The 22,806-nt window shown below is 39.4% G+C and overlaps 1 protein-coding gene across 3 annotated transcripts in view; it reads left to right on the plus strand.

The window, feature by feature from the left end:
- PUDP (pseudouridine 5'-phosphatase) overlaps window positions 1–22,806 on the plus strand; it is a 75,057-nt gene that overhangs the window by 16,891 nt on the left and 35,360 nt on the right. For 2 of the 3 annotated variants that reach the window (XM_069770461.1, XM_069770464.1), the window contains exons 2-3: window positions 2,673–2,761; window positions 10,672–10,890. In XM_069770461.1, the coding sequence (XP_069626562.1) occupies window positions 2,673–2,761; window positions 10,672–10,890 (308 nt within the window). The remainder of the gene's footprint in view (window positions 1–2,672; window positions 2,762–10,671; window positions 10,891–22,806) is intronic. The other variant, XM_069770463.1, reaches the window with a different exon arrangement.

Consider the following 22,806-nt stretch of genomic DNA (forward strand, 5'->3'; position numbering starts at 1 on the left):
TGCTGTATCACACTTGCCTCATGAATCTCAAAGGTCTGATTCTTTTTTTGTATTTTAGATTCTAGTTAGGATTAGGAGTTCTTGGTATACCGCTATTAAAGAGATACTGTGATCAGGTCTTGCAGTATCTCTGATGCTTTCCTCTTGACTGTAGGCTGTCAGCCATGATGAAATGTCCTCTCTCGTGGAAAATCAAGCGCATTGATGATGTTTGGTTTTCTCCTCTTAGTGTTATCACCACAGAGGAATTACTCCATCAACAGATTTACTTCAAAAATTTTAGGCGCTCTTGAGTGGATGGAAGAGATTAGCTTTATTAATCTGTAGTTCTTTACACTTCTTTTCTGGTAGTATGTTTGATACATTGCTGCAATTAAGTTTAGAACATTGTCCAAGACCACACTGGAAAAATAATCTTTTTCTTTTCTATTAAAGTCACTCTGTCTTTTGAAATGTTTCCACTGTTTAGGAAACTGACTTTTTGGACAGTATTACAGAAACTGATTTAGAAACATGTAACACTGAAAGCCAAACAACTTGAATTCGCAGCTCGCTTAAGTCTTAATATATATATAGTCTCTTGGGCAAGCAAAAGCTTTCTGAGAATAAGGAAACTGGTATTAGAAGAGAACTGTGGCATGCTGAAGAGAATTTCCTCTTTGGTCTCATTTTGCTGGGTGTTTTTCGAGGGAGGAATAAAGTTTTCTGACTCTTTTCCCCTCTCTTGACTATTCTTTTTTCCATTGTTGCTGCTTTAGGTTGTGGGTTAAACAGAGCAGCTCTGTCTGTTCAGGGAAAGCTGTTTCTTATAGCTCTTCCTGGAGAAAGAACATCTTTGTGTAGGGTTTCCGTGGCAAGGTTTTGCTAGCGGGGGGGCTACAGGGGTGGCTTCTGTGAGAAGCTGCTGGAAGCTTCCCCCATGTCTGACAGAGCCAGTGCCAGCCGGCTCCAAGACGGACCCACTGCTGGTCAAGGCCGAGCCCATGAGTGACGGTGGTGGTGCTTCTGGGAGAAGGGATTTAAGAAGGGGAAAAAAAAACCTGTGCTAGTGCAACTGCAGCTGGAGAGAGGAGAGAGAATATGTGACAGAAACAACTGCAGACCCCCAGGTCAGTGAAGAAAGAGGGGAGGAGGTGCTCCAGGCACTGGAGCAGAGATTCCCCTGCAGCCCGTGGGGAAGACCCTGGTGAGGCAGGCTGTCCCCCTGCAGCCCAGGGAGGACCACGGGGGAGCAGATCTCCACCTGCAGCCCGGGGAGGACCCCATGCTGGAGCAGGGGGATGCCCGAAGGAGGCTGTGACCCCATGGGAAGTCTGCACTGGAGCAGGTTTTCTGGCAGGACTTGTGACCCCATGGGGGACCCACACTGGAGCAGTCTGTGCCTGAAGGACTGCAGCCCGCGGGAGGGACCTGCGCTGGAGCAGTTCCTGAAGAACTGCAGCCTGCGGGAAGGACACATGTTGGAGAAGTTGGTGGAGGACTGTCTCCTGTGGGAGACACCCCACAGCAGAGCAGGGGCCGAGTGTGGAGTCCTCCTCCCCCTGAGGAGGAAGGAGCAGCAGAGACAAGGTGTGAGGAACCGACCCCAACCCCCATTCCCCGTCCCCCTGCGCTGCTGGGGGGAGGGAGTAGAGAAAATTGGAGTAAAGTTAAGCCCGGGAGAAGGGAGGGGTGGGGGTAGGAGTTTGTTTGTTTTAAGATTTAGGTTTTTTTCTCATTACCCTACTCTGATTTGATTGGTAATAAATGAAACTCATTTCCCCATGTCGAGTCTGTTTTGCCTGTGATGGTAATGGGTGAGTGATCGCTCCCTGTCCTTATCTTGACCCACGAGCCTTTCCTTGTATTTTCTCTCCCCTGTCCAGTTGAGGAGGGGAGTGACAGAGCGGCTTTGGTGGGCACCTGGCATCCAGCCAGGGTCAACCCACAACAGTGTTAATTACGAAGATGTATTTTTTTAATCTTATGCTGACTGATAACATAATGACCTTTTTGGTTTCATTTACCTTGTGTGGTAGTGTTATCCAAGTGCCCTGGAACATCTCATTTCAAAACAACTTTTAAAACCCTGTTTTGCATTCCTCAGGTCGGTGAACTGCTGCCATGCGTTGTCAGCAATGTATCGAGAAGAAGAAATACACCCTTGGTGAAAGGCAAACTTCCTTGTGAACATGCTACAAGCTGTTCTTCTAGAGCTTGTAGTTGCTCCTCTGGATGAGAGCGGTCCTGGTATAATGCTGTTGCCTTGTTATAGTAGCTCATATGCTAATAATGACAGTGTAACTGTTACCTGACTTAGGCCTTGTCATAGACGTTTTAAGAAGCTACATCTCTGTTAGCCATAGGTTTTGGCCCAACAAGCAGGATTGTGTAGGTACCATATCAACTGCTGTTTGCATAGTTCTATTTTTAATGGTTAAGGGCCTGCATGAATGCCTAAGAAAGTATATCAGGGAGTTTCTATGAATCAATAGCTTTTCTATTTTTAAACCAATGAGATGCTGTCACGTAGCTGCTGTTTAATAAGTACAGTTTTAGAATGTTTTAAATGAAATCATATATATTGCCTGTATTTCAAAGCTGGATTCCCTCATGCTCAGGAATTGAAATACAGATTTCTCTTTACTTTTTCATGTGCTATTTTGTATTGGTGATGGAGTATTTTTTTACAGGTCCACATCAGAAGAGTGTTTGCATGGTTTATTCGTGAACTGTTTCTGTCACTTCCCTGTGGCATTAAAAAGAATGATAAACTGCATATGTGAATACAAGATAGCGTTAAGATATGTCTGCTATATTAATATAAACTAAAAGCCTTTTGAATTTGTTCAGAAGCTTCTTCCCCTCCCCATAGAAGTAAAATGTTTCTGTGCATATAAAATGAGAAATTGGCTTTCTCTGTAGCTGCCATTGAAGAATTCTCGCAGTAATAGAAGCCCAGAGGGGCAAATATGTGATACTCGTTTGGGAACAGTTCTATGCAGCTATTATTTTTTGGGCACCAAACTTACTTTCTTTTTAAGCCTGTTAGCAATAACTTGCATTCATGGTAGGACGTCTCATATCAGAGAATGGCAAACAGACTGACAGAACTTTGAGTGAGTTAGCCAGTGGCAGTGTGTTTCTCTGGACTTAGTGAAGTAATCACCGCGTAGCATATTCATGTTTCTTGGAGAGTACTTATATTAATATTCTAGTACAACAGAAAAAAAAAGAAACAGATTTGCAAAAATTAAAGCTCCAGAACAGACTTCTACCTGCTGCCTACTAAAATGAATAATGGATCATTTCAATGAATTTTTCTAAGTGCTAATCAAAAATATAATGATTTGCAAATCATTACTCAATTAAATTGGAAGCAGTAATTTTAATTTTCAGCAATTATAGTAATTATTTTTTCTTTATCTTTGGAAGTTATGGTTTATCAATCATGTAAAATGGTTTACCAGATAATTTGCTCTTTATAACTAGCTTATGATTTTGAAGTAGCCATTATTTGGTGCTTGCTATTTATTTTAATAGAGGCTTTACCTTCCTTTAATTTCCAGGTAACGATAAGATGAACTTAAGTGATACTGGTTATGAGAGTAGATCAGTCAAAAGGTGAATACAGACGTGAACACTGCAGCAGCATTTCCTTTGGTTTGATGGGCCAGACTGCATTCAGGTTTGGCCTGCCTGGTTGGGTACATCAGCACCACATGCCTTGAAATTTAGGCATGGCTCAAGTATTTTGGTTCAGCATGCATGAAAGCAGTGCTTATTTCCTCCTATGACAGTGGCTGAAGTGGGTATCTCTGTAAGGTGATAAATTTAGATTTCAATTTTCTTCATAAGCAAGTTCATCTGGGAGGAATGGTGGAAATACTACAGCAAAGAATAGAACATTCCTGTTCCTCATCTGCTCAGGAGGCCTTCTCTGCTAAGGGGTTTGAACTGACATCCCTTTAATGAGCCCTTAAGTCAACAGGCTCCAGGTTGACTTGTATTCACTGGCTAGCACTCATCTGAGTTTTATTCTTTAAAAAGCAGCTTTTGCCTTTAAAAGACAGTACTGTATACACACACAAACACAATGTATGTATATATTTAATAATATATGTTGATATGCTTTCATAAATAAATATACAAGCATATAAATGCTTTATATGTATATATGTGTATATATATGTATATAACATAGTAGCATAAAAAAATCTCATGGGATGTTAGAGAAGTAGGCTTGGGCCCTTAGGGTGGATTGAAAGGCTGAGTCTAATTTTCTGGACTAGTGCTGTAACACGTAGGCTATTGTGCAAAAAGTAATTTCTCTTGTCTGCCTTCCTTATCCCCACTCTTGCTAAGCTGCTGTAAGCGACTTTGAGGTCAGCTGTTAAGCTGCTGTTTTTTTCTCCTCTTAGCCATCATGGGTAACCATAGTCATGCATTCTTAAACTAGCTTTCACAGTAGTGAAAGCGTGAATGGAAGGATGTTGGGAGTAAACCACAAGACTGAACTTTTGCCACAAATAGCAAGATAATTTTCTACTAAAGATCGTTTATTTAAAAAAAAAAAAATCCTCAAATTTTCCTTTCCTTTTTTTCTGATTGTTTTGCTAACTCAGGAGCCTTCAGCTGTAATTCTTCAGTGGTTCTGCGTGGTTTAAACTAAGTTTTGCAGTTTCAGACCTGTTCCAGTGACAGTTGTATAGTTGCTAGTCTTTGCATTGTTTATACTGGTTTTGTCTGTCTTGTTTGACTGCTGATATCTTAAGGGGAAAGTCTCAGATTCCCACTGAAAGAAATGGTGAAGATAGAAAAAGAATGGGGAATGAATTATGCTTTATTCAGTGGCATAGTCTGTTGTTCCCTCAGTGACCATTTTTTATAACGCTGTTGTATTTTTATGTTTCAGTAGTTTGTCATAATGTATTGTTCCTTCTTAATTTTTTTGAGACGGAGCTGTAATTGATAAACTGTGCATAGTAATATCTTGAATTATTCTTTGGGTTGAGAGGATGTTCCTTCTTCCATTCGAAGTTTGCTATTCAGATGCCATTGGTTTCCCACTCTTTTCGTTTTTCCTGCTTATCAAAACCACCAGCAGGATCTTGCAAGTTTTGTGGATAGTTATGTGGGTTTTATCTTGGCAGTGGTGGTTCCTAAACTCTGTGATAGTCCACATACAATTCGAAATGTGGTGAACGTACCACTGTTTGAGGTTCATATCCTCAGTTATATGGATATTTCAAGAATTGGTTCACTTGCGTAATCGAACAAGCTAAGAGCATATTCTGCCTGTGAGGAGAAGGGTTGTAGGGTGGCAGGCTTGATGACGGATCTCTTCAAAGCACAGCACCTTACTGAGAGACATCCATTCCCTGGCTTTCATGCAGTGCTGCAGCATTTGTTATACTGCTGAGTCTCAGACTTGACACAACTGCTCAGTGAGCTGATCAGCCGTGTCTCTTGTGTGCTGGGGAGAGAGGGAAGAGAACTGTGAGTTCGTGATTTTGCTCTTGTTGAAGTAGGTGGGCATGAGGACCATTGACTGAGTTCTGCATGTGATATTCAAGACTCGAGAAAGTTAGTCTTTCTGATGGAAAATCTGTCACTATTTTGGCTTCGCTGTTACTGTGTTTAAATCCTGTGTTCTTTAACACTGTTCAGTTGATATAGTGGGAGAATAAACACACAAAGGCCTGTGTTACATTTAAATCTAGAAATGAGAGAAACTGTAAATGTCATTGCTATTACTGTAGCTCCATGAGTAGAGGAAACATCTAATACTCTCTGGAATGTTGATTACCCCACCATTTCAACAATTGTGTAGATTTGTTTGCAAGTTAACGCTTTATACTGTGCTAAATGCCACCAATTGAGTTGCAAAAAGCAAAGCAAAAATTTCCACTTCTGTAATTATGTTCTGGTTTATAATTATATTTATCTCTTGTACCCCAAATGAGTGTTTCAGTAATTTGTATGGCTTCTTATACTGTTGCATACCCTAAAGAGATTAAAGGAATATTGTGAAAGACTGATAGGAAAGCAAAATCATAGTCATCTGTGTGTTCATTCAGTATTGATGGTGACAATCTAATGAGATTTTCTCAATCTTGGGCCAAAATCTTGGTAAAAATGACTAATGGCGTTTGAATTCGGCTAAACTGAATACTGAAGATGGTTCTCTTCTACATATGGGCAGAAATCTGCCTACCAGGTATGGACACAAGAAACCTATTCCTTGAATTAAAATTCTTCCTTTAACCATTTCTGTATCCCTATCAGAATAAAAATCTTGCAGAGTTTAGGTGTCCAGGATCTGATTTTGACTAACTGGAATTTATTAAATGTGCACAATTAAAGTTCTGTTTAGATTCCTAGCAGAAGGATAAATCATAGGTGTATTTCATCTGGGAAGCTTGGTGCAAAGATGAGATGGGTTATTTAAACAAAGAAGAACTCAGAACTAATGATTAAGATGAGCTGTGTCTCAGATGAGCTTTCATGCCTACTAACCCTATCTCCTTGATAAACTAGAGATTATTTTAGAATTATAATAACATAATTTTAATAAAATCAGAAGGTGTATGAACTTCTGAAAAAATCAAGTTCCATATTCATTCATGAAGTCATAATCTTCTGTGTTAAGCTGTCTTCACTGCCTTGATGATTGCTGTACCCCCAACCTACGTAGATCTGTACTTCTTATTCTGACTCTGGAGTGATTTGAGCAGATCATACACTCCAGTTATGCATGGCATCTGATGCCAAGTGACGTGTAGGTTTTTCTGAATATGCGTCAGCATATTTTTGTGCCAGATCACAAATTGTGTAATCCAGTGCCTCTGTCATTCTTGTCACTTTATTTGTATTTATTGTGACTGGCTTTTACACACTGTAAACAGCACCAGTGGAGTTGGCTGTGCTTTTTATATAGAAGAAGGGTTGCTATAAAAACGATTAGAAGATGATATGTGGCCAGGGAATGGATATTACTCATTCCCAGTGAAATGTAGTGAGTGGATGGACAGTATGTCGTGCTGATAATGTCCATGTAAAAGATATATCAAGGGACGAGAGCTAGAAAGATGAGCATTTTGAAAGGCAGAAGAGAATGAAGCTGAGGTTATACATTTACTGCAAATTGCAGGAACTAAGAAGTCTTGCTTTTCCTTCCCCCTGTTAGAACAGGCCACTGTCACGTGTGTCCTGTTGAGCGCTCAGCTTGTATTCCTGATGGGAGCTGGCAGCTGGGGCTGGATTCACTTGCTGAAATGTGTGCATTTATTACCACTTGGGATGCTGTAGGGCATCTGGCTGCTCATGCAGTAAGGTGTGAGTCTCACCCAGATGACTTTTTTTTAACGTCAGTTGTGTGTGGATGTCTTGGACATATTAGGGTGTCTGAGATACCAGTAGGTGCCTATAATTAGGCACTTGAATTGAACTTCTGATTCCTCTTGTTTGTTTTATTTCATTGATGTGTTATATTCATGTTTGTGCATTAGATTTAATTTCTTATTGTATTGCAGATTTATAGTAGCTTGAAATTATGATTCGTTGCTATACTTAAGCTCTGATCAATCAGTTGTGCTGTGGTGCATTTCTTGTTACAATAGCAAAAAACCTAGCCTACCTCCTATCTGTTAAGCACTTCTTTTGAGATTCTTCCATTTCAATGGGAGTAAGAAATCTTGAAGTTGTGTCGTTATTTAGTATTTATTTACTGCTGTCTAATTATAAGGGGGACATACAGATTTTCCTTTGTCTTCAATCAAAAGAAACATATGTCCTTATCTGTTATGCATGTATGTAGGAAGTCCAGCTTTTTCAGCCATGGTCTCCTCAGATTCCAACTGAAGATTTTTCACTCTGTGTGTGTGCTCGTGTGTGTGTAAATTTTTTCCCTAGATTTCAGTTTTTATTCATGTGCTATAGTGAAACATGTCTATTCGAGCAGGTGAAATGTCCACATCGATGCTTTTGTCATCCAATCGTGAGAATTAAAGTCACATTGTTTCTCAAGAATTACAAATATGTGGAATCTTACAAGAGGTCATGAATCTTGAGACGATGATAATTTTCATTGCAACCGAGTTGATGTCCAGGGTCCAAATGCTATGACTTCAGGCAGTGTGAAAGTGATCTCTTTGAAAGAAAGGTTGGAAGTTTTGTAAGCCAGTTCTTTTAATGGATAATTAATGAGGAACGGGAAGGAAAGAAGGCTTTCTGACATCCTACTTGTTTAAGCATTTATGTTGCTTTAAACACTTATGTGAGACTAACATACATTAAATTAAATGTAGGCAGTGATCTGGTGTGTTGACCAGTTTTGGGGTTTTATTGTTTGTGTTGTGGGGTTTTTTTCCCTCAGCACTGAAAAAACTAAGTTCTAACACAATACAAATAGGATAACAATTAACTATTTTAATAGATTTGACTCAAACTTGTTCATGAGTGCTCTTCAGTTAGCAAACTGCAACATTGCATAACAGATTATTTTTAGGTCTGCAATCTGGACATGATCAAGCATTTCTTTAAGAAGAAAAAGAAAATTTTATTCACAAGTTTGGTATGTGATATTTAAAATGCAGGAGGCTATTAAATTGAGTATCTTTAGCAATACAGCTGAGTCTTTCAAATAGATTAACGTAATTATCATAGGCACCTTTAGGAAAATTTTCGTGTTCTACCATTACACTTTTTGATTCCTTGTTTTGTTTTATTTCTGCTTAGTTTGCTATGTATTACTTAACAGGATGAGGATTAATTTTCAGTTTCAATTTTGAACTTAGGGTAAGAATTTTATGTCTTTCACCTGCTAAGTCTGAGATATAGAAGAAAAATCAGTGTATCAGAAAAAAGGAAAGAGAGAGCTGTGGAATTTTAAACACTGTATTTTTAATTCACCTTCTCAGCTCAGAGACTACCACCTGGCAGTATTAAGCAAACTGGGGGATTTTTTTGGTGTGGGTTTTTTTTTCCTTCCTGGTGTTAGCCAGCTTAACACTTTTCAAAGCCCAGTTGCTTGTGTTTCTGCTGTGTTACCTTTTCTGTGTGTGTTATGGGTCTCCAAGATTAGTCTTAATTTTTTTCCATAAGTGTCATTGTCTAAGAAGCATTTGCAAAGAGTAGTACAGGTACTTTTTTTTTTTTCTTTCATTTTTAAGCTAAGGGGGTTTTGTGCCCTGTTAAGCAGCCCAGACAAGTAGGTTAGGTCTTTAGCTGATCTTTTGCCTCAGTGTCCCTTCTAGTTACTGAAGGGGAGCATGGAGAAGAGCACTCTGGCAGGCAGCAGAGCATGTCTTCTGCACTGCTGTGTGTTCACATGATGGTAGGTGCGATGATGGGAAACGGCCGCTATGTTTCTCATTTGATTTCAGATCGGAGTCATCTGCTGATCTCAGGGCAAGCAGATTACTGTGGTTAAGCAGTAAACATTTGTCAGACCGCAGGGAAGATCTTTGTGTATATTGTAATCATGGGCTCTGCTCTTCTTTCTTCAGTCTTTCTTCATAGTATCTATGTTAAAGCTTAAACTCTGTTGCATACTTCTTATATATTCAGAAATTGAGGCAATGTCTGCATTAATAATTTCACTATTTTATTATCCCTATAAAATATATTTTTACATGGCAAAGGACATGTTAATAAGTGAAGTCCCTAATTTCTCTAAATAAATCCCGTAAGAGCAACTACTTTTTTTTCCTTGCTTTTGCCTTTCCTAGCTAAAGTGATAATAATAAACATACCTTTAGAGATAAAGAAAGCAAAGACATGCATGAGAAAGAAATTAAAGCATGGTTAAGAGCAGTAGCTGGTGTTTCAAAGGAGACTACTTGAAAAGATAAACAGACTGGTAGAAAAGCCACTGTTCAAGATCTTTGCTGAAATTTCTGAAGCCAAGAGTTGAAAGGACTTTTCTTCCTTGTTTTAGTGTTAAAATAAATGTTATTGACCTTCTTTTTCAAAGATTTGTATGCGGGGGAAAGACAGGAAGGATTGTTTGTTTGTTTGTTTGTATTTAAAAAAAAAATTAGTTTGAAAACTAAAAACACCTTTGACATGGAAGCTGATAGTTTCATTGGCAAAATTGAGCCTGAAGTTTACTCTTGCCAGAAACCCCCTGGAAATACAAGTGGGTGTGTTCTGCTTGAGTAATCACATGTAAATGCAGAGGTGCCAGCAGCGCTATAATAATGACTGTAGTGTCTTTGAAGGCACTCTAAAGCTTCCGTTCAAAGACACTCTTAAATAATTAAATCTTTTTTTTTTTTTTCCAATTTACATGGAATATGTAATGACATCCCCCAAGTACCAGATTTCCTTCCCTTTTCTTTCTCATGCAAAGAATAAATAGAGTATTTTAATTAAGACACTGCTTGCTAACCTGTATAGTAAAGAAAGGTGATGAAAGGGCAGGTCTAGGTAGTTCTTTGTTGTGACCCTCACTAACCTTTTCTTAACACAGAAGTGACAGCTTGATATACCTAGGTACCTCTGAGGTGATCTTAGCAGTCTGGCTTCCCCTCTGCAAATAAAGGGAGGCAATTTTGTCCACTTTAATATGCCCTCTGGCTCTTGGCAGTTCACTGTGTAACCATTTATGGGGTCCTCCTTGTAAGACTGGCTGCTCAGCTGGCTATACATGGTTTTAATCTTCTTTTTTTATTATTATTTTTTTGGCAGATACGGAGCATCTCTATACAGTAGTATTCGAAGAGATCTGTGGGCGTTTTGGAAAGACTTATACCTGGGATGTGAAATCCTTGGTCATGGGTAAAAAAGCCCTAGAAGGGGCACAGATTATTCGAGATGTTCTGGATCTTCCAATAACCAAAGAAGAGTTATTACATGAAAGTAAAATAAAGCAGGAGAAGATATTTCCTACTGCTGAATTGATGCCAGGTATGTTTCTCTTCAATATTTATAAACTGTTTATGGAATTACTTAAATGCTAACCAAGGTAGAAGTTTTTAATCTGCCCTCCACAAAACAGTTCCCCTTACAGATTCAGTTTCATCACTCTTGTTTTAGCAAGTTTTACTCAAGTCTACATGTTATTTTCCTGTTAAAGAGATATTTTACCTGTTCAAGGGTACTGAAAACTTTTTTTTTCTTGTTTACTTGGAGAACAGCTATTTTTCTACATGTTTGAAAAGAAGAAAAAAACCTAGGTAAATATGCATGAATTCTGTTTTGTAAACCAGACATTCTTTATAATTGTTGTTGGCAGCTGTATAACTCAGCAAGTTTTCTGTGGCTATGAGTGTAGTACAACTTTAAGCACAAATACACTTTTAAATGTGCAGGCAAACATATGAGCCCATGGGTTCTTTCAGCCGGGATTAATCTCACCTAACCTGAACCTTGAAACTTAATCATGGTGTCTGAGCCAGCTGTGTGAATGGAGAGGGAGGGTTTCATAGAATCATGGAGTCATTTAGGTTGGAAAAGACCCTTAACATCATCGAGTCCAACCATCAACCCAACACCACCATGCCCACTACACCATGTCCTGAAGTGCCTCATCTACATGTTTTCTGAACACCTCCAGGGATGGTGACACCACCACTTCCCTGGGCAGCCTGTTCCAATGCCTAAAAACCCTCTCAGTAAAGAAATTTTTTCTAATATCCAATCTAAACCTCCCCTGGTGCAACCTGAGGCCATTTCCTCTCATCCTATCACTAGTTACTTGATAGAAGAGACCAGCACCCACCTCACTACACCCTCCTTTCAGGTAGTTGTAGAGAGCGATAAGGTCTCCCCTCAGCCTCCTTTTCTCCAGACCAAACAGCCCCAGCTCCCTCAGCCGCTCCTCATCAGACTTGTGCTCCAGGCCCCTCACCAGCTCGGTTGCCCTTCTCTGGACACGCTCCAGCACCTCAGTGTCTTTCCTGCAGTGAGGGGCCCAAAACTGAACACAGTGTTCGAGGTGCGGCCTCACCAGTGCCCAGTACAGGGGGACGATCACCTCCCTGCTCCTGCTGGCCACACCATTTCTGATACAGGCCAGGATGCCGTTGGCCTTCTTGGCCACCTGGGCACACTGCTGGCTCATATTCAGCCGGCTGTCAGCCAGCACCCCCAGGTCCTTTTCTGCCAGGCAGCTTTCCAGCCCCTCTTCCCCAAGCCTGTAGCGCTGCGTGGGGTTGTTGTGACCCAAGTGCAGGACCCGGCACTTGGCCTTGTTGAACCTCATACGATTGGCCTCGGCCCATCGATCCAGCCTGTCCAGATCCCTCTGTAGAGCCTCCCTACCCTCCAGCAGATCAACAATCCCTCCCAACTTGGTGTCATTCACGAACTTACTGAGGGTGCACTCGATCCCCTCATCCAGATCATTGATAAAGATATTAAACAGAACTGGCCCCAATACTGAGCCCTGGGGAACACCACTTGTGACCCGCCGCCAACTTGATTTAACTCCATTCACCACAACCCTCTGGGCTCGTCCATCCAGCCAGTTTTTTACCCAGCGAAGAGTACTCTAAGCCACGAGCCACCAGTTTCTGAAGCAGTATGCCATGAGAGACAGTATCAAAGGCCTTGCTTAAGTCAAGGTAGATAACATCTACAGCCTTTCCCTCATCCACTAGGTGGGTTACCCGGTCATAGAAGGAGATCAGGTTGGTCAAGCAGGATCTGCTTTTCATGAACCCATGGTGGCTGGGCCTGATCCCCTGGTTGTCCTGCACATGCCGTGTGAGCGCACTCAAGATGAACCGCTCCATAATCTTCCCCAGTACTGAGGTCAGGCTGACAGGCCTGTAGTTCCCTGTATCCTCCCTCCAACCCTTCTTGTAAATGGGTGTCACATTGTCAAGCCTCCAGTCCTCTGGGACCTCCGCTGTTGACCAGGACTGCTGATAAATGATGGAGAGTGGCTTGGCAAGCTCCTCTGCCAGCTCCCTCAGTACTCTTGGATGGATCCTATCTGGTCCCATAGACTTGTGTCCAGGCAGTGTAGCAGTTCATTAACTGCTTCCTCCTGGATTAAGGGGGGTATATTCTGCTCTCTGTCCCTGTCTTCCAGCTCAGGGGGCTGAGTACCCTGAGGATAACTGGTCTCACTATTAAAGACTGAGGCAAAGAAGGCATTAAGTACGTTAGCCTTTTCCTCATCTTTGGTGGCAATGTTCCCCTCTGTATCCAATAAAGGAGAGATATTCTCCTTGGCTCTCTTTTTGTTGTTAACATATTTGCAAAAACATTTTTTGTTGTCTCTTACGACAGTGGCCAGATTGAGTTCTAGCTGAGCTTTTGCCTTTCTAATTTTCTCTTTGCATGACCTAACAAGATCCCTGTACTCTTCCTGAGTTGCCTGCCCTTTCTTCCAAAGATGGTAAACTCTCATTTTTTTCCTGAGTCCCAGCAAAAGCTCCCTGTTCAGCCAGGCCAGTCGTCTTCCTGGACAGATCATATTGTGGCACATGGGAATAGCCTGCTCCGGAGCCTTTAAGACTTCCTTCTTGAAGAATGTCCAGCCTTCCTGGACCCCTTTGCCCTTCAGGACTGTCTCCCAAGGGACTCTCTCAACCAGTCTCCTGAACAGGCCAAAGTTTGCCCTCCGGAAGTCCGTAGTAGTGGTTTTGCTGACCACCTTCCTTACCTCACCAAGAATTGAGAATTCTATCATTTCATGGTTGCTAAGCCCGAGATGGCCTCCGACCATCACACCTCCCACCAGTCCTTCCCTGTTTCTAAACAGTAGGTCTAGCAAGGCTCCTCCCCTGGTTGACTTACCTACCAGCTGTGTCAAGAAGTTCTCTTCCACACACTCCAGGAACCTCCTAGGCTGCTTGCCCTCTGCTGTGTTGTATTTCCAGCAGACGTCCGGAAAGTTTAAGTCCCCCACGAGAAAAAGGGCACATGATTGTGAGACTACTGCCAGCCGCTTGTAGAATGTTTCATGTCTCTTCAACCTGGTTGGGTGGTCTGTAACAGACTCCCAGCATGATATCTGCCTTGTTGGCCTTCACCCTCACACTTAACCCATAAGCAGTCGACCTTAGCGTCACAGTCATGGAGCTCTACAATCAAAACACTCCCTAACATAGTTTCTCAGGTTATCCTAAAACAGGTAAGTTTCATCATCTTCTGAAGATACGTGTCTTTTACCAGGGATTACGCAGGAAGCCCACATGAGTAGCTTAAACCAAGATAAGCAAGAGAATGAATCTTACCCGTGGTGTGAACTTCTGGTTTTATATTCCATTACATTTACATCTGAAATGCTTAGAGAAGAATCCTCAGCCGTGCGAGACAAGCAATACCTAAAGCTAGTATTGCTATTAACTTTTTTTACAGTGTTAAACTTCCTGGAGCAAATATCAATAATTTATGAAGGAAAAAAAAGGGAGGAGGGAGGAAAGGGGGAGGAATAAAAAAAAGTATTAGAAGTGAAATAACTACATGTCACTATAACAAGTCTAACTATTACAATTTTTTCTTTTTGAATGCATGCTTGTTTGTTCTGACAATCTCTATCTACAGCGCATTAATGATGTTTTAATTTTTAGATGCTTTTTTATACCTGGTTTCATAATGCCTTAAGAGCATGAAAGTTAAAAATACGTGATATGTTAGGAATAACTAACAGGCAGCAAAAAGAAAAGGTGTAATTCTTTTAGGCAGCTTAAAAAGTTGAGTATTTTGAGCAGCCAATTTTAGTTATCTCTCTGATGTCTTATATGCAAGATTTTTCAAATGGCATCTTTCTCACTTACAGATCCACCTAAAACTGTAAGCCTAGTTAAACTCTCCAGGAAAACAAGAAAGATGGAGGGATGTGTTTTTCATTTTTCATGTCAAACTTCTGGGACTAACTTTGCAGCTGTATCTTTTGCAAGACAAACAAAAAAAACCTAGTCTGGGCTTAGAAAATGCCAGATGGACAGATTGGGTGAAATGTTAGGAGACACAGAGAAGAGTTGCTGTAATATAACAGCACAGGTAATAGATGCCATTAAGAGGATATTCTGTGCCTGCTGAGGATTGTGATAATGTGGCTGAGCTGGCTTGAACAGAGTTGCAGAGAGGTGATAGAACAGATTAGCCGAAGGAAGCATGAAGTTTTGTGCTGTTCCTGCCTTCAGAAAGTGAATTCTGGACTTGCTGAAGCTGGGCTATTATAGGTGAAACAAGCAAAACTTTTACTGGGACAAGCAAGTAAACATTTTTATCATCGCCAGAATTGTTCAACCGATTATCTTTTCAGCTCGACTAAATACATGTGATAACTTTCTTCAGACTATTTTCTAAAGCAGAATTGATGTGTACTTAAATACTTCATGTTCACTGGCCATTGTTGGGAGCAAAGGCAGCCTTGGTCACTGAAGTAATGGAATCTGTACTTTACTTGGTAGCAGCATATGAGATACAAGCTGAATTTGCCATGAATTTTGAGAAAACCAGGTTGATGTCAGCTAATAATCTAGAAGGAAGTGGCTCCAGCTAGTTAATATTTAGTTTCATTAAGGACTGACTTGTTCTTCAATCTGATAACCAGATTTTTTAATCTGATACTTTTCTTCTGTCCTTTTGTATTTTCTGAGGATATTTATTAAGGTGATCCTTGTGGATTTATTCTACAGCCTCTTAATGTTCTTTAATCAAGAATGGACTTCATGCAGGTGTTGTTTAAGATGTAAGACTGTGGTGTCATTTTGAATTTACAATGTTCTCTGGCTAAAATGATCTTTCAGATAGTTACAGGTAAATACAGGGAAGTGAAAGTTAATTGTCATATTTATTAATGGAATAAGATGACTGACATGCTGAGTCTCTGGCCATCTTTTGGCAGTTAATAGGCAGGTGAGGTTCTATTTTTCAATCAATTTCTACAGTTTTTCAAAAAAACAAGATTCAGATTTGGTTTGGTGGAGAGTAGTGATTGATGACCAGCTATGTTTGAAAAAGTGACTCAAGCAAAGGAGCACTTGTTTCTGGACACAGTATGAGCTATACACATGTTTTGCCAGCAATGATAACTGTTAATTCCCACTCAAGTAATTGACAGGTATGTCAGTAATGGTTAAGGATGGTGTGGAAGCTGTATGAATATACGATTGGCAAAGCAGCTCTTTGCCTGACAGGCTGTATCACAGCCATGCCACTTAATGTACAACAATTCTGAGACATTAGTGGTTGAAGATGGAATTTTGACTACTTCGGTATAGCTGAAGTGACTGACAAGCTTCAGTACATCAGGCTGTGGTCAAAATACAGATTTCATCTATGAAGACGGTATATCCCTTTCTAATGTGGAATTTTCTGATAACTGTTTGAGAGTTTTTTACAGTTAGATTTATTTTTAGTTCTGAAAGAAACTTAGGGAAGACTGGTTTTGATTTCAGTGGAGAAAGGAATTAATCCAAGACAATGCTGACAAAATGACAGGGCTGCCACTTGTGCTGCTTTTCTAAATATTTATGTCAGAGCACAGATATTGTTATCTGCAAGAGTAACATAGTAGACTTTCTGTTTCTGCAAATGCAGTACTATATTGCATGGAAGTGGATTGTCAGAAGAATAAGGAGTGAAAAGTGGAGCAGAAGAACACCATGCATATGTATGTTTACCTATACATGTATTGGTGCGTTTTCGCTTAACATAAACCCAGAATATACAGAGTCAGAAAAACCTAACTCCAAGTTACGTAGCTGCCAACTGTTAGTATAATCATGTCAGGGTTATGAAATTAATGCCATTCTTTCATAGCAGTCTCTGGTTTTTGGCCCATCAGCATCACAAAGCACAGATCCTTAAGGATTCTGTGGTTGTGTATACCTTTCAGATGTTTTCCATTCCTTGGTCATTTTCATGATAACTGGGATTTGTTTGTTGCAGCTCCTGTTCAGCCAGTGCAGAATGTGATGTGCAAACTATTTTCCAGTTCAAGTACCGTTGACTGTCTCTTGCAGACATGAGAAGGTAATTTCATAGCTCAGTTTTAGTACCAAATGAAGCCAGTCAGAAATCATAAAAAGAGAAGAAAGAAAAACAGCTGCTCAATGGCAGCTCACTCTAAAAGTCATACATATTTTTTTCTTGAGCAGTTCCATTCAACTAGCAGTCAAGTTTGCTTAGCTATTGTTTCCGTGATTCATGTTGTGCCCTTAACAGTTAAACAGACTTCCCACCATGTTATCTTTTCTTTTCCTTGCTATTATTGTTTTAATGGTAGGAAACTTTAGTGAGTCCATGCTGGGCTCAGTGAGCCTGTAACCCCTAGAGATCAGTCAATTAGCTGCAAACTCAGAATGATGCTGTCTGTTTGGCTGATTTCAAGCATTGGCCTTTGCATTAAGTCCTAAAGGATTGCAACCCAAAAATGCTTTTACCAGGAAGTCAGCAACACAGCTGTCAGAGGTTCTGAATTGTGTAAAATTTAGTACTTATATTTTTTGCATGGCCATGCATGTGTCAGTATGTCCAGACTAAATGAGATTATCAGTTTGGTGAACAGGGAGTCTCTGCCACCAGAAAAGATCTCTGGTACTTTTTAGAGAGCAATAAGATCAGAAGGTAGAACTCTTTATTAATAGCCAATTACCTTCCAAATTGGTAAACAGATTATTAGTTTCCACCTTTGCTTTTGTAGCTCAGTGAAAAGGTAACATACCATTGCAGATAGCATTTTTAATATCTCAGAACAAAAAAGAAACAGGTGGATCTGAGAGTAGCATTTCCATAGTCTGATCAGATTCATGGCAATTACACCAAATGATGGATAGCCCCACCTCTGTCACGCTCTCACCTTCACAGCAGCAATGCTGACTTCACTTCAGAATTGAGAGCAAGTGTAGATAATCAGTCGCACTGTGCTGATGGGCTTGCAACTGTTGTAACACACCAGACTACATTAAAAACGTTTTTTTAATCAGTTTGTGACTTAAGTGAACAGACAGCTGCTTCTTCTACGTGAGATTATTTTTGTTGTTGTTGTTGGGTGCTTTTAGTGTTCAGAGGCTGCTGAGGTTTTTTACCATAGGATCACTTTTATGAATTCTAAAGAATTATCTTTGAATTGGCTAGAAATCTAATAAACTTGGCAAAGCTCTGAGTGGAAATGTTAGCTTTTCTTTGATTAAAGAGAGTGATGAAATCTTGAAGAGCTTTAAGTTTGGTCTGATACCACAGTCAGTGTAGAAACTGTAAATAATTTTGAAAAAGAGGAGCAGTCTTTTCATACAGAGGCTATATTTATCCTTAAGATTTCCATTTGTGCACAACTGGACATAAATCATACAAAGCATGCACAATGCATGTACATAGTTAATTTAAACAATGCATGGAGCACTTTGGTTTCCTTTAGGTTCTTTCTCAGCAGTAAATCTTTTCCAAATACACACTGAATGCTCTCAGACAGCTTGTTTTGTGTAACATTACAACAAAATGAAGTCGACTTGAATATGGGTTTCTAAAGAGCTTTGATTTTGGTGCCCCAGAGGGCAGGTGTCCTCTGTTCTCATGCTGTTAGTGTGAGTAGAAAGCTGTTATCTACACTGGGGTGAATGAGGAGCAACACTGTGATAGATGTGTATGAAGATCTTAGAAGGAGTGCTGAAAGTCTGCAAAAAGAGTGTGAAGTTGTATTTGGGCTCATAATTTGTGTGCGAGCTATGTGAAGAAAGCGCTTGGTGACCAGTATAGTTCTTCCAACAGAAATTTCAGTGTACAGGGCAAAAATCTGTTGATCAAGAGAGTATTCTTTAAAAAAGCCTGTAGCCATATTGTTTCTTCTGCAGAATATGCTGCATGTCAGCTACAAGACTTAGCAAGTATAGTTATATTAGCACAGGCTACATAGTGTAGCTGAGCTCCGAAAAAGGAAAACAAAAATTAGTATTTTTTGGAAGAGAGTAAGTAGCTCAGAATAAAAAAAAGTCCGCAAGAAAACTCAAGCATATATAGATACAATAAAATATACATAGGAAAAGATTTGGTTGCCCGTGAAATACAGGGGAGTTTCTTGATTAAAGAGAACTTTGTACCATCTTTCAATACCACGCCCCATTTTTCAAAGAAGCACATTTCTTATCAAAAAGTTTAGGGAGAGAATTGTTCCTCTGGCTTATAATTACAGTTGACAATAAAATAAATTTGACTGATAGTACTCATGAATAAATTGTCAAATCAGAATGGCCAGTATAGCTTATTGAAGTAAGGAGAATGACTTTCTTTTCAACAATTAAAATTAACTGGAGACCAAATTACATATTGTGATTACAAAATACAGACAGAAAAATAAGAATAGCACAGAAATTTAACTGGATAAATAATCAAATATCTAGTAAATAACTGGGGAGGGGGATAAGACAATTTAAAGTAAAATGTCCTAAATAACTCACTTTTTCTAAAGTATTTCTGTAGTCCCCAAAACTATGTCAAAGGATACACAGCAGTTGTAGATAACAGTAATGTTGTTACTATAATCACAATGACTTGAGGCTTGTGTGAGAGAAGGTTTTAAATGAGAATATCTTTCATTAAAGTAACTGAACTGTGGAGAAGCTTTTGGGCATAGAAAGTCATCTTCATATCAGTTTTAAAATACCCATTTGCTATTTTGGGGCTTTTTCTTCACTATGAGGGTGGTGAGACACTGGAACAGGTTGCCCAGAGAGTTTGCCGAGGATGCCCCATCCCTGGCAGTGTTCAAGGCCAGGTTGGATGGGGCTTTGAGCAACCTGGTCTAGGGGAAGGTGTCCCTGCCCATGGCAGGGGGTTGGAACTAGATGTTCTTTAAGGTCCCTTCCAACCCAAACCATTCTGTGATTCATTCTATGATTCTATGATATAAGAGTTCACATGTGTTTGCTTTCTAAAAAAGCAGCAGAGGAAGACGCAAAATAATCATTTTAAGTCTTTCTGAAGCTTTTATCATTTCTGTACATGTAGCCTTTAGCTTTTTGTAATAGTTTAGCTTAAACTTTCACTTGAATCTGAAAATGAACAGGCAGAATCTATGGAAACTTCACAATATAACCTGCTATCATTGGCTACTTGATGCTTGCTTTTAATTAGTATAAGGAATGTGCTGTATTTATGGTGTTTTGTTTGGTTTGGTTGCTTTTTTTTTCATTATTTACTGTCTCGAACCAAAGTAATCCTACGTTATACTATTTCTCCAATTATTAGATGTCCGACACTGTAATTGTTTGAATAAGGACAACACTCATTTGGAAGTATATAAGGTATTAATGTATATGATAGCTCTCTGTTCCAGCTTGCCCCAAATATTCTTAAATTGGTTAACACCATAACTAAATTAGTTGAAAACTATGAACGAATGTTATCTATGATGGTTGGTGCAGAACCAAAACCCCTGCAAGCTGTCTGGGTTTTGTTTGAGGGTGGGAAAAATGGGGATGCGTCTGCTAAATATCCTTTCTAGCAGAACATGTTAGCGTTCAAATAACAAATTTAAAAACATATACACATGCGCACACACACTTCCACCCCTTCCCCCCCATTGCCCACTGAGTTCCTGTTTCTCTTCCTGGGATTACATAATGGTTTAAATACTATTAATTAGAAATCAGATATAATTAGTACCTAGGTGGCACCCATGGAAGGACTGAAGAGATGCAAGAAAGGTATAGTACGCTGTGATGTTCATGAAAGGATTTGCCACAAAAAAATGCCACTTTGTGCTTATTTGAGGCCACCTCAGCCAGGTAGGAGCTCCTGTAACGTGATTTTGAAGCTTAACTTTTATAAAAGCTACCTTGTAAATTGTAGGATACTAACTTCTTGTGGTCCTGTTTACAATGTATGCTTTTTCTTAAGATAAGGCCTTGGGGAGTTCTGTTCATTTTTTAAGGGCTTTTTCTTACGTAGCTTATGTTCATCTTTTTCAGATTGAAACAGACTTTAGAAAAGACCACGGGACGGTCTGTGTAGGCCTGGGCATTTATTTGACCTTGTTGCTGCGCCCTATGCTGGCAGCACACAAGCCAGCTGTATTTCTGAAGCCGTAAGACTGTAGGACTTCGTGCTTGTAAGACCATCAAAGAGTGGATTTTCAGGTTAAGGTACTGGCAGAGCTTAGTGTGTGATTGTCTGCATGATGGTGTAGTTATGCCTTCAAATGAATCAACTGCAAGCAGAAATATGAACACCAGAAATCATTCAACTGGTGAAGAGAGGAAACTGAAATTATGGTTCAGTGCTGAAGCGGCATGAATAATCCTCTTCCCCGTCTCATATGTTTGCCCAGTTTATGATGGAGATCACCTTCTTCTCTATCTTGAAAAGCATTCTTATACTCAACTATAACATGTTCATAGAAACTTCACTTTAGGAAAAGAGAAAAATAAAAAAATGCTTTGTAAGACAAAAGTTTGATTGGAGACTTATATTAGAAAAAAATAGGAGAGCTTTATATTATCTCATTATTTGTCTGGAGGCATTTCACATGAAATAGGCCTGCATCTGGAGTTCCAGAAGTGGCATAAGTTAAGAACAGTGTTCTGTTCAGTGGTAGACAAACACAAGAGGGATGATACGAAAATGTGAAAGCATGTCAAATAGAATGTAGCAAAAATGTATGTGTTGTTCACCATTCTGAAGTATTCTATATGACACAGAGCTCATGTCTGTATAAAGCTAAAAGGAAAATAAAAATTCCCTTTGTTTTCCATCAATTTGAATTAGCTCTCAGGAGTTATGTCTTGTTAATTTTCACATCATAATGAATAATGCCATTTGATTATAAAATGTGATAACTGAAAAAAAAAATCATGTAGAAAACAGTGTTGTTATATCGTATAAATAATTAGATAGGGACTATCGTTAGATCATTTTAGCGTAGCATTATTTGGTTTCCTGAACTCCTGCTGTACATGTTTGTATTAGTCAATGAAAAGGAAAATGTGACAGTTAGCCCAAGGGTTTTGTTGTTCGGTATAAGTCTTAATTTTAGTTTGTCAGTTGATCCAATGTATTAGTCACCATGGTTTCAGCTGAATGTAAGGAGAAGAAACACCACATTGGGAGTCTAATGAAGGAATAATATTTCTTTTTTTTTTTTTTAAAATATATATATAAAATACATGCTTTTCTGCAACTTTAAGAACAAAAGTGCTGATCTCTTCCTTTTAAATGCATCTGTGGTCTCAGAAGAAATCTCCTTTCTGTTGGTTTGGTTCGTTTTCTTTTTCTTTTTCCAAAGTTGTTAACTTCATTGACATTTGTGATTAATCGGGTTTTAAAGATGCTGACATTTAAAGTTGATCCTTCTTCTTTTCAGCTTCTGTAACTAAATTCAGCTTAGAATTCTTTTCACCTTTTCTTTCCAATTCCAGCTGTTACATTTAGAATATAGTAAACTTCTGTGTATATTCCAAAACTTAATATTTGAAGAGATAGAGGAAAGAAGCAGTATTTACCTTTTTGATTATTTGAAATGAAAGGGTACATTTGGAAATAAAGCGTAGCAATGTGGGATATTTATTCCTGGGTTTTTTTATGACTGCTTGAAGAATTTATGTTGTACTGCCTAACATTGTTAATTGCATGTGTACCACATTAGGAGCATATCCTTACGCTGGAAAAACTGAGATCCTTACTTCTTTTGATCTTTCTTTATTTTTTGTTTTTAATCAAAGATGCTCAAAGAAAAAAAAAAAAAAAAAGAACTTGCTGCATGTGGCTAAGCTTTCAGTAGGAGGGGTGGAGGATGGTCCCAGGAATCCTAGCAGATGGGTCCCTCTCTGATGGATGGGCATCAATCCCTTACATGGTAGCTACAAGTAAGTTTAGAAGTTAGTGAGTTCGCAGGAATTTTCACCGTGCTTCTTCATAGCCATTTAG

Source organism: Haliaeetus albicilla, chromosome 25 (genome assembly GCF_947461875.1).
Source record: "Haliaeetus albicilla chromosome 25, bHalAlb1.1, whole genome shotgun sequence".
Taxonomy (NCBI): domain Eukaryota; kingdom Metazoa; phylum Chordata; class Aves; order Accipitriformes; family Accipitridae; genus Haliaeetus; species Haliaeetus albicilla.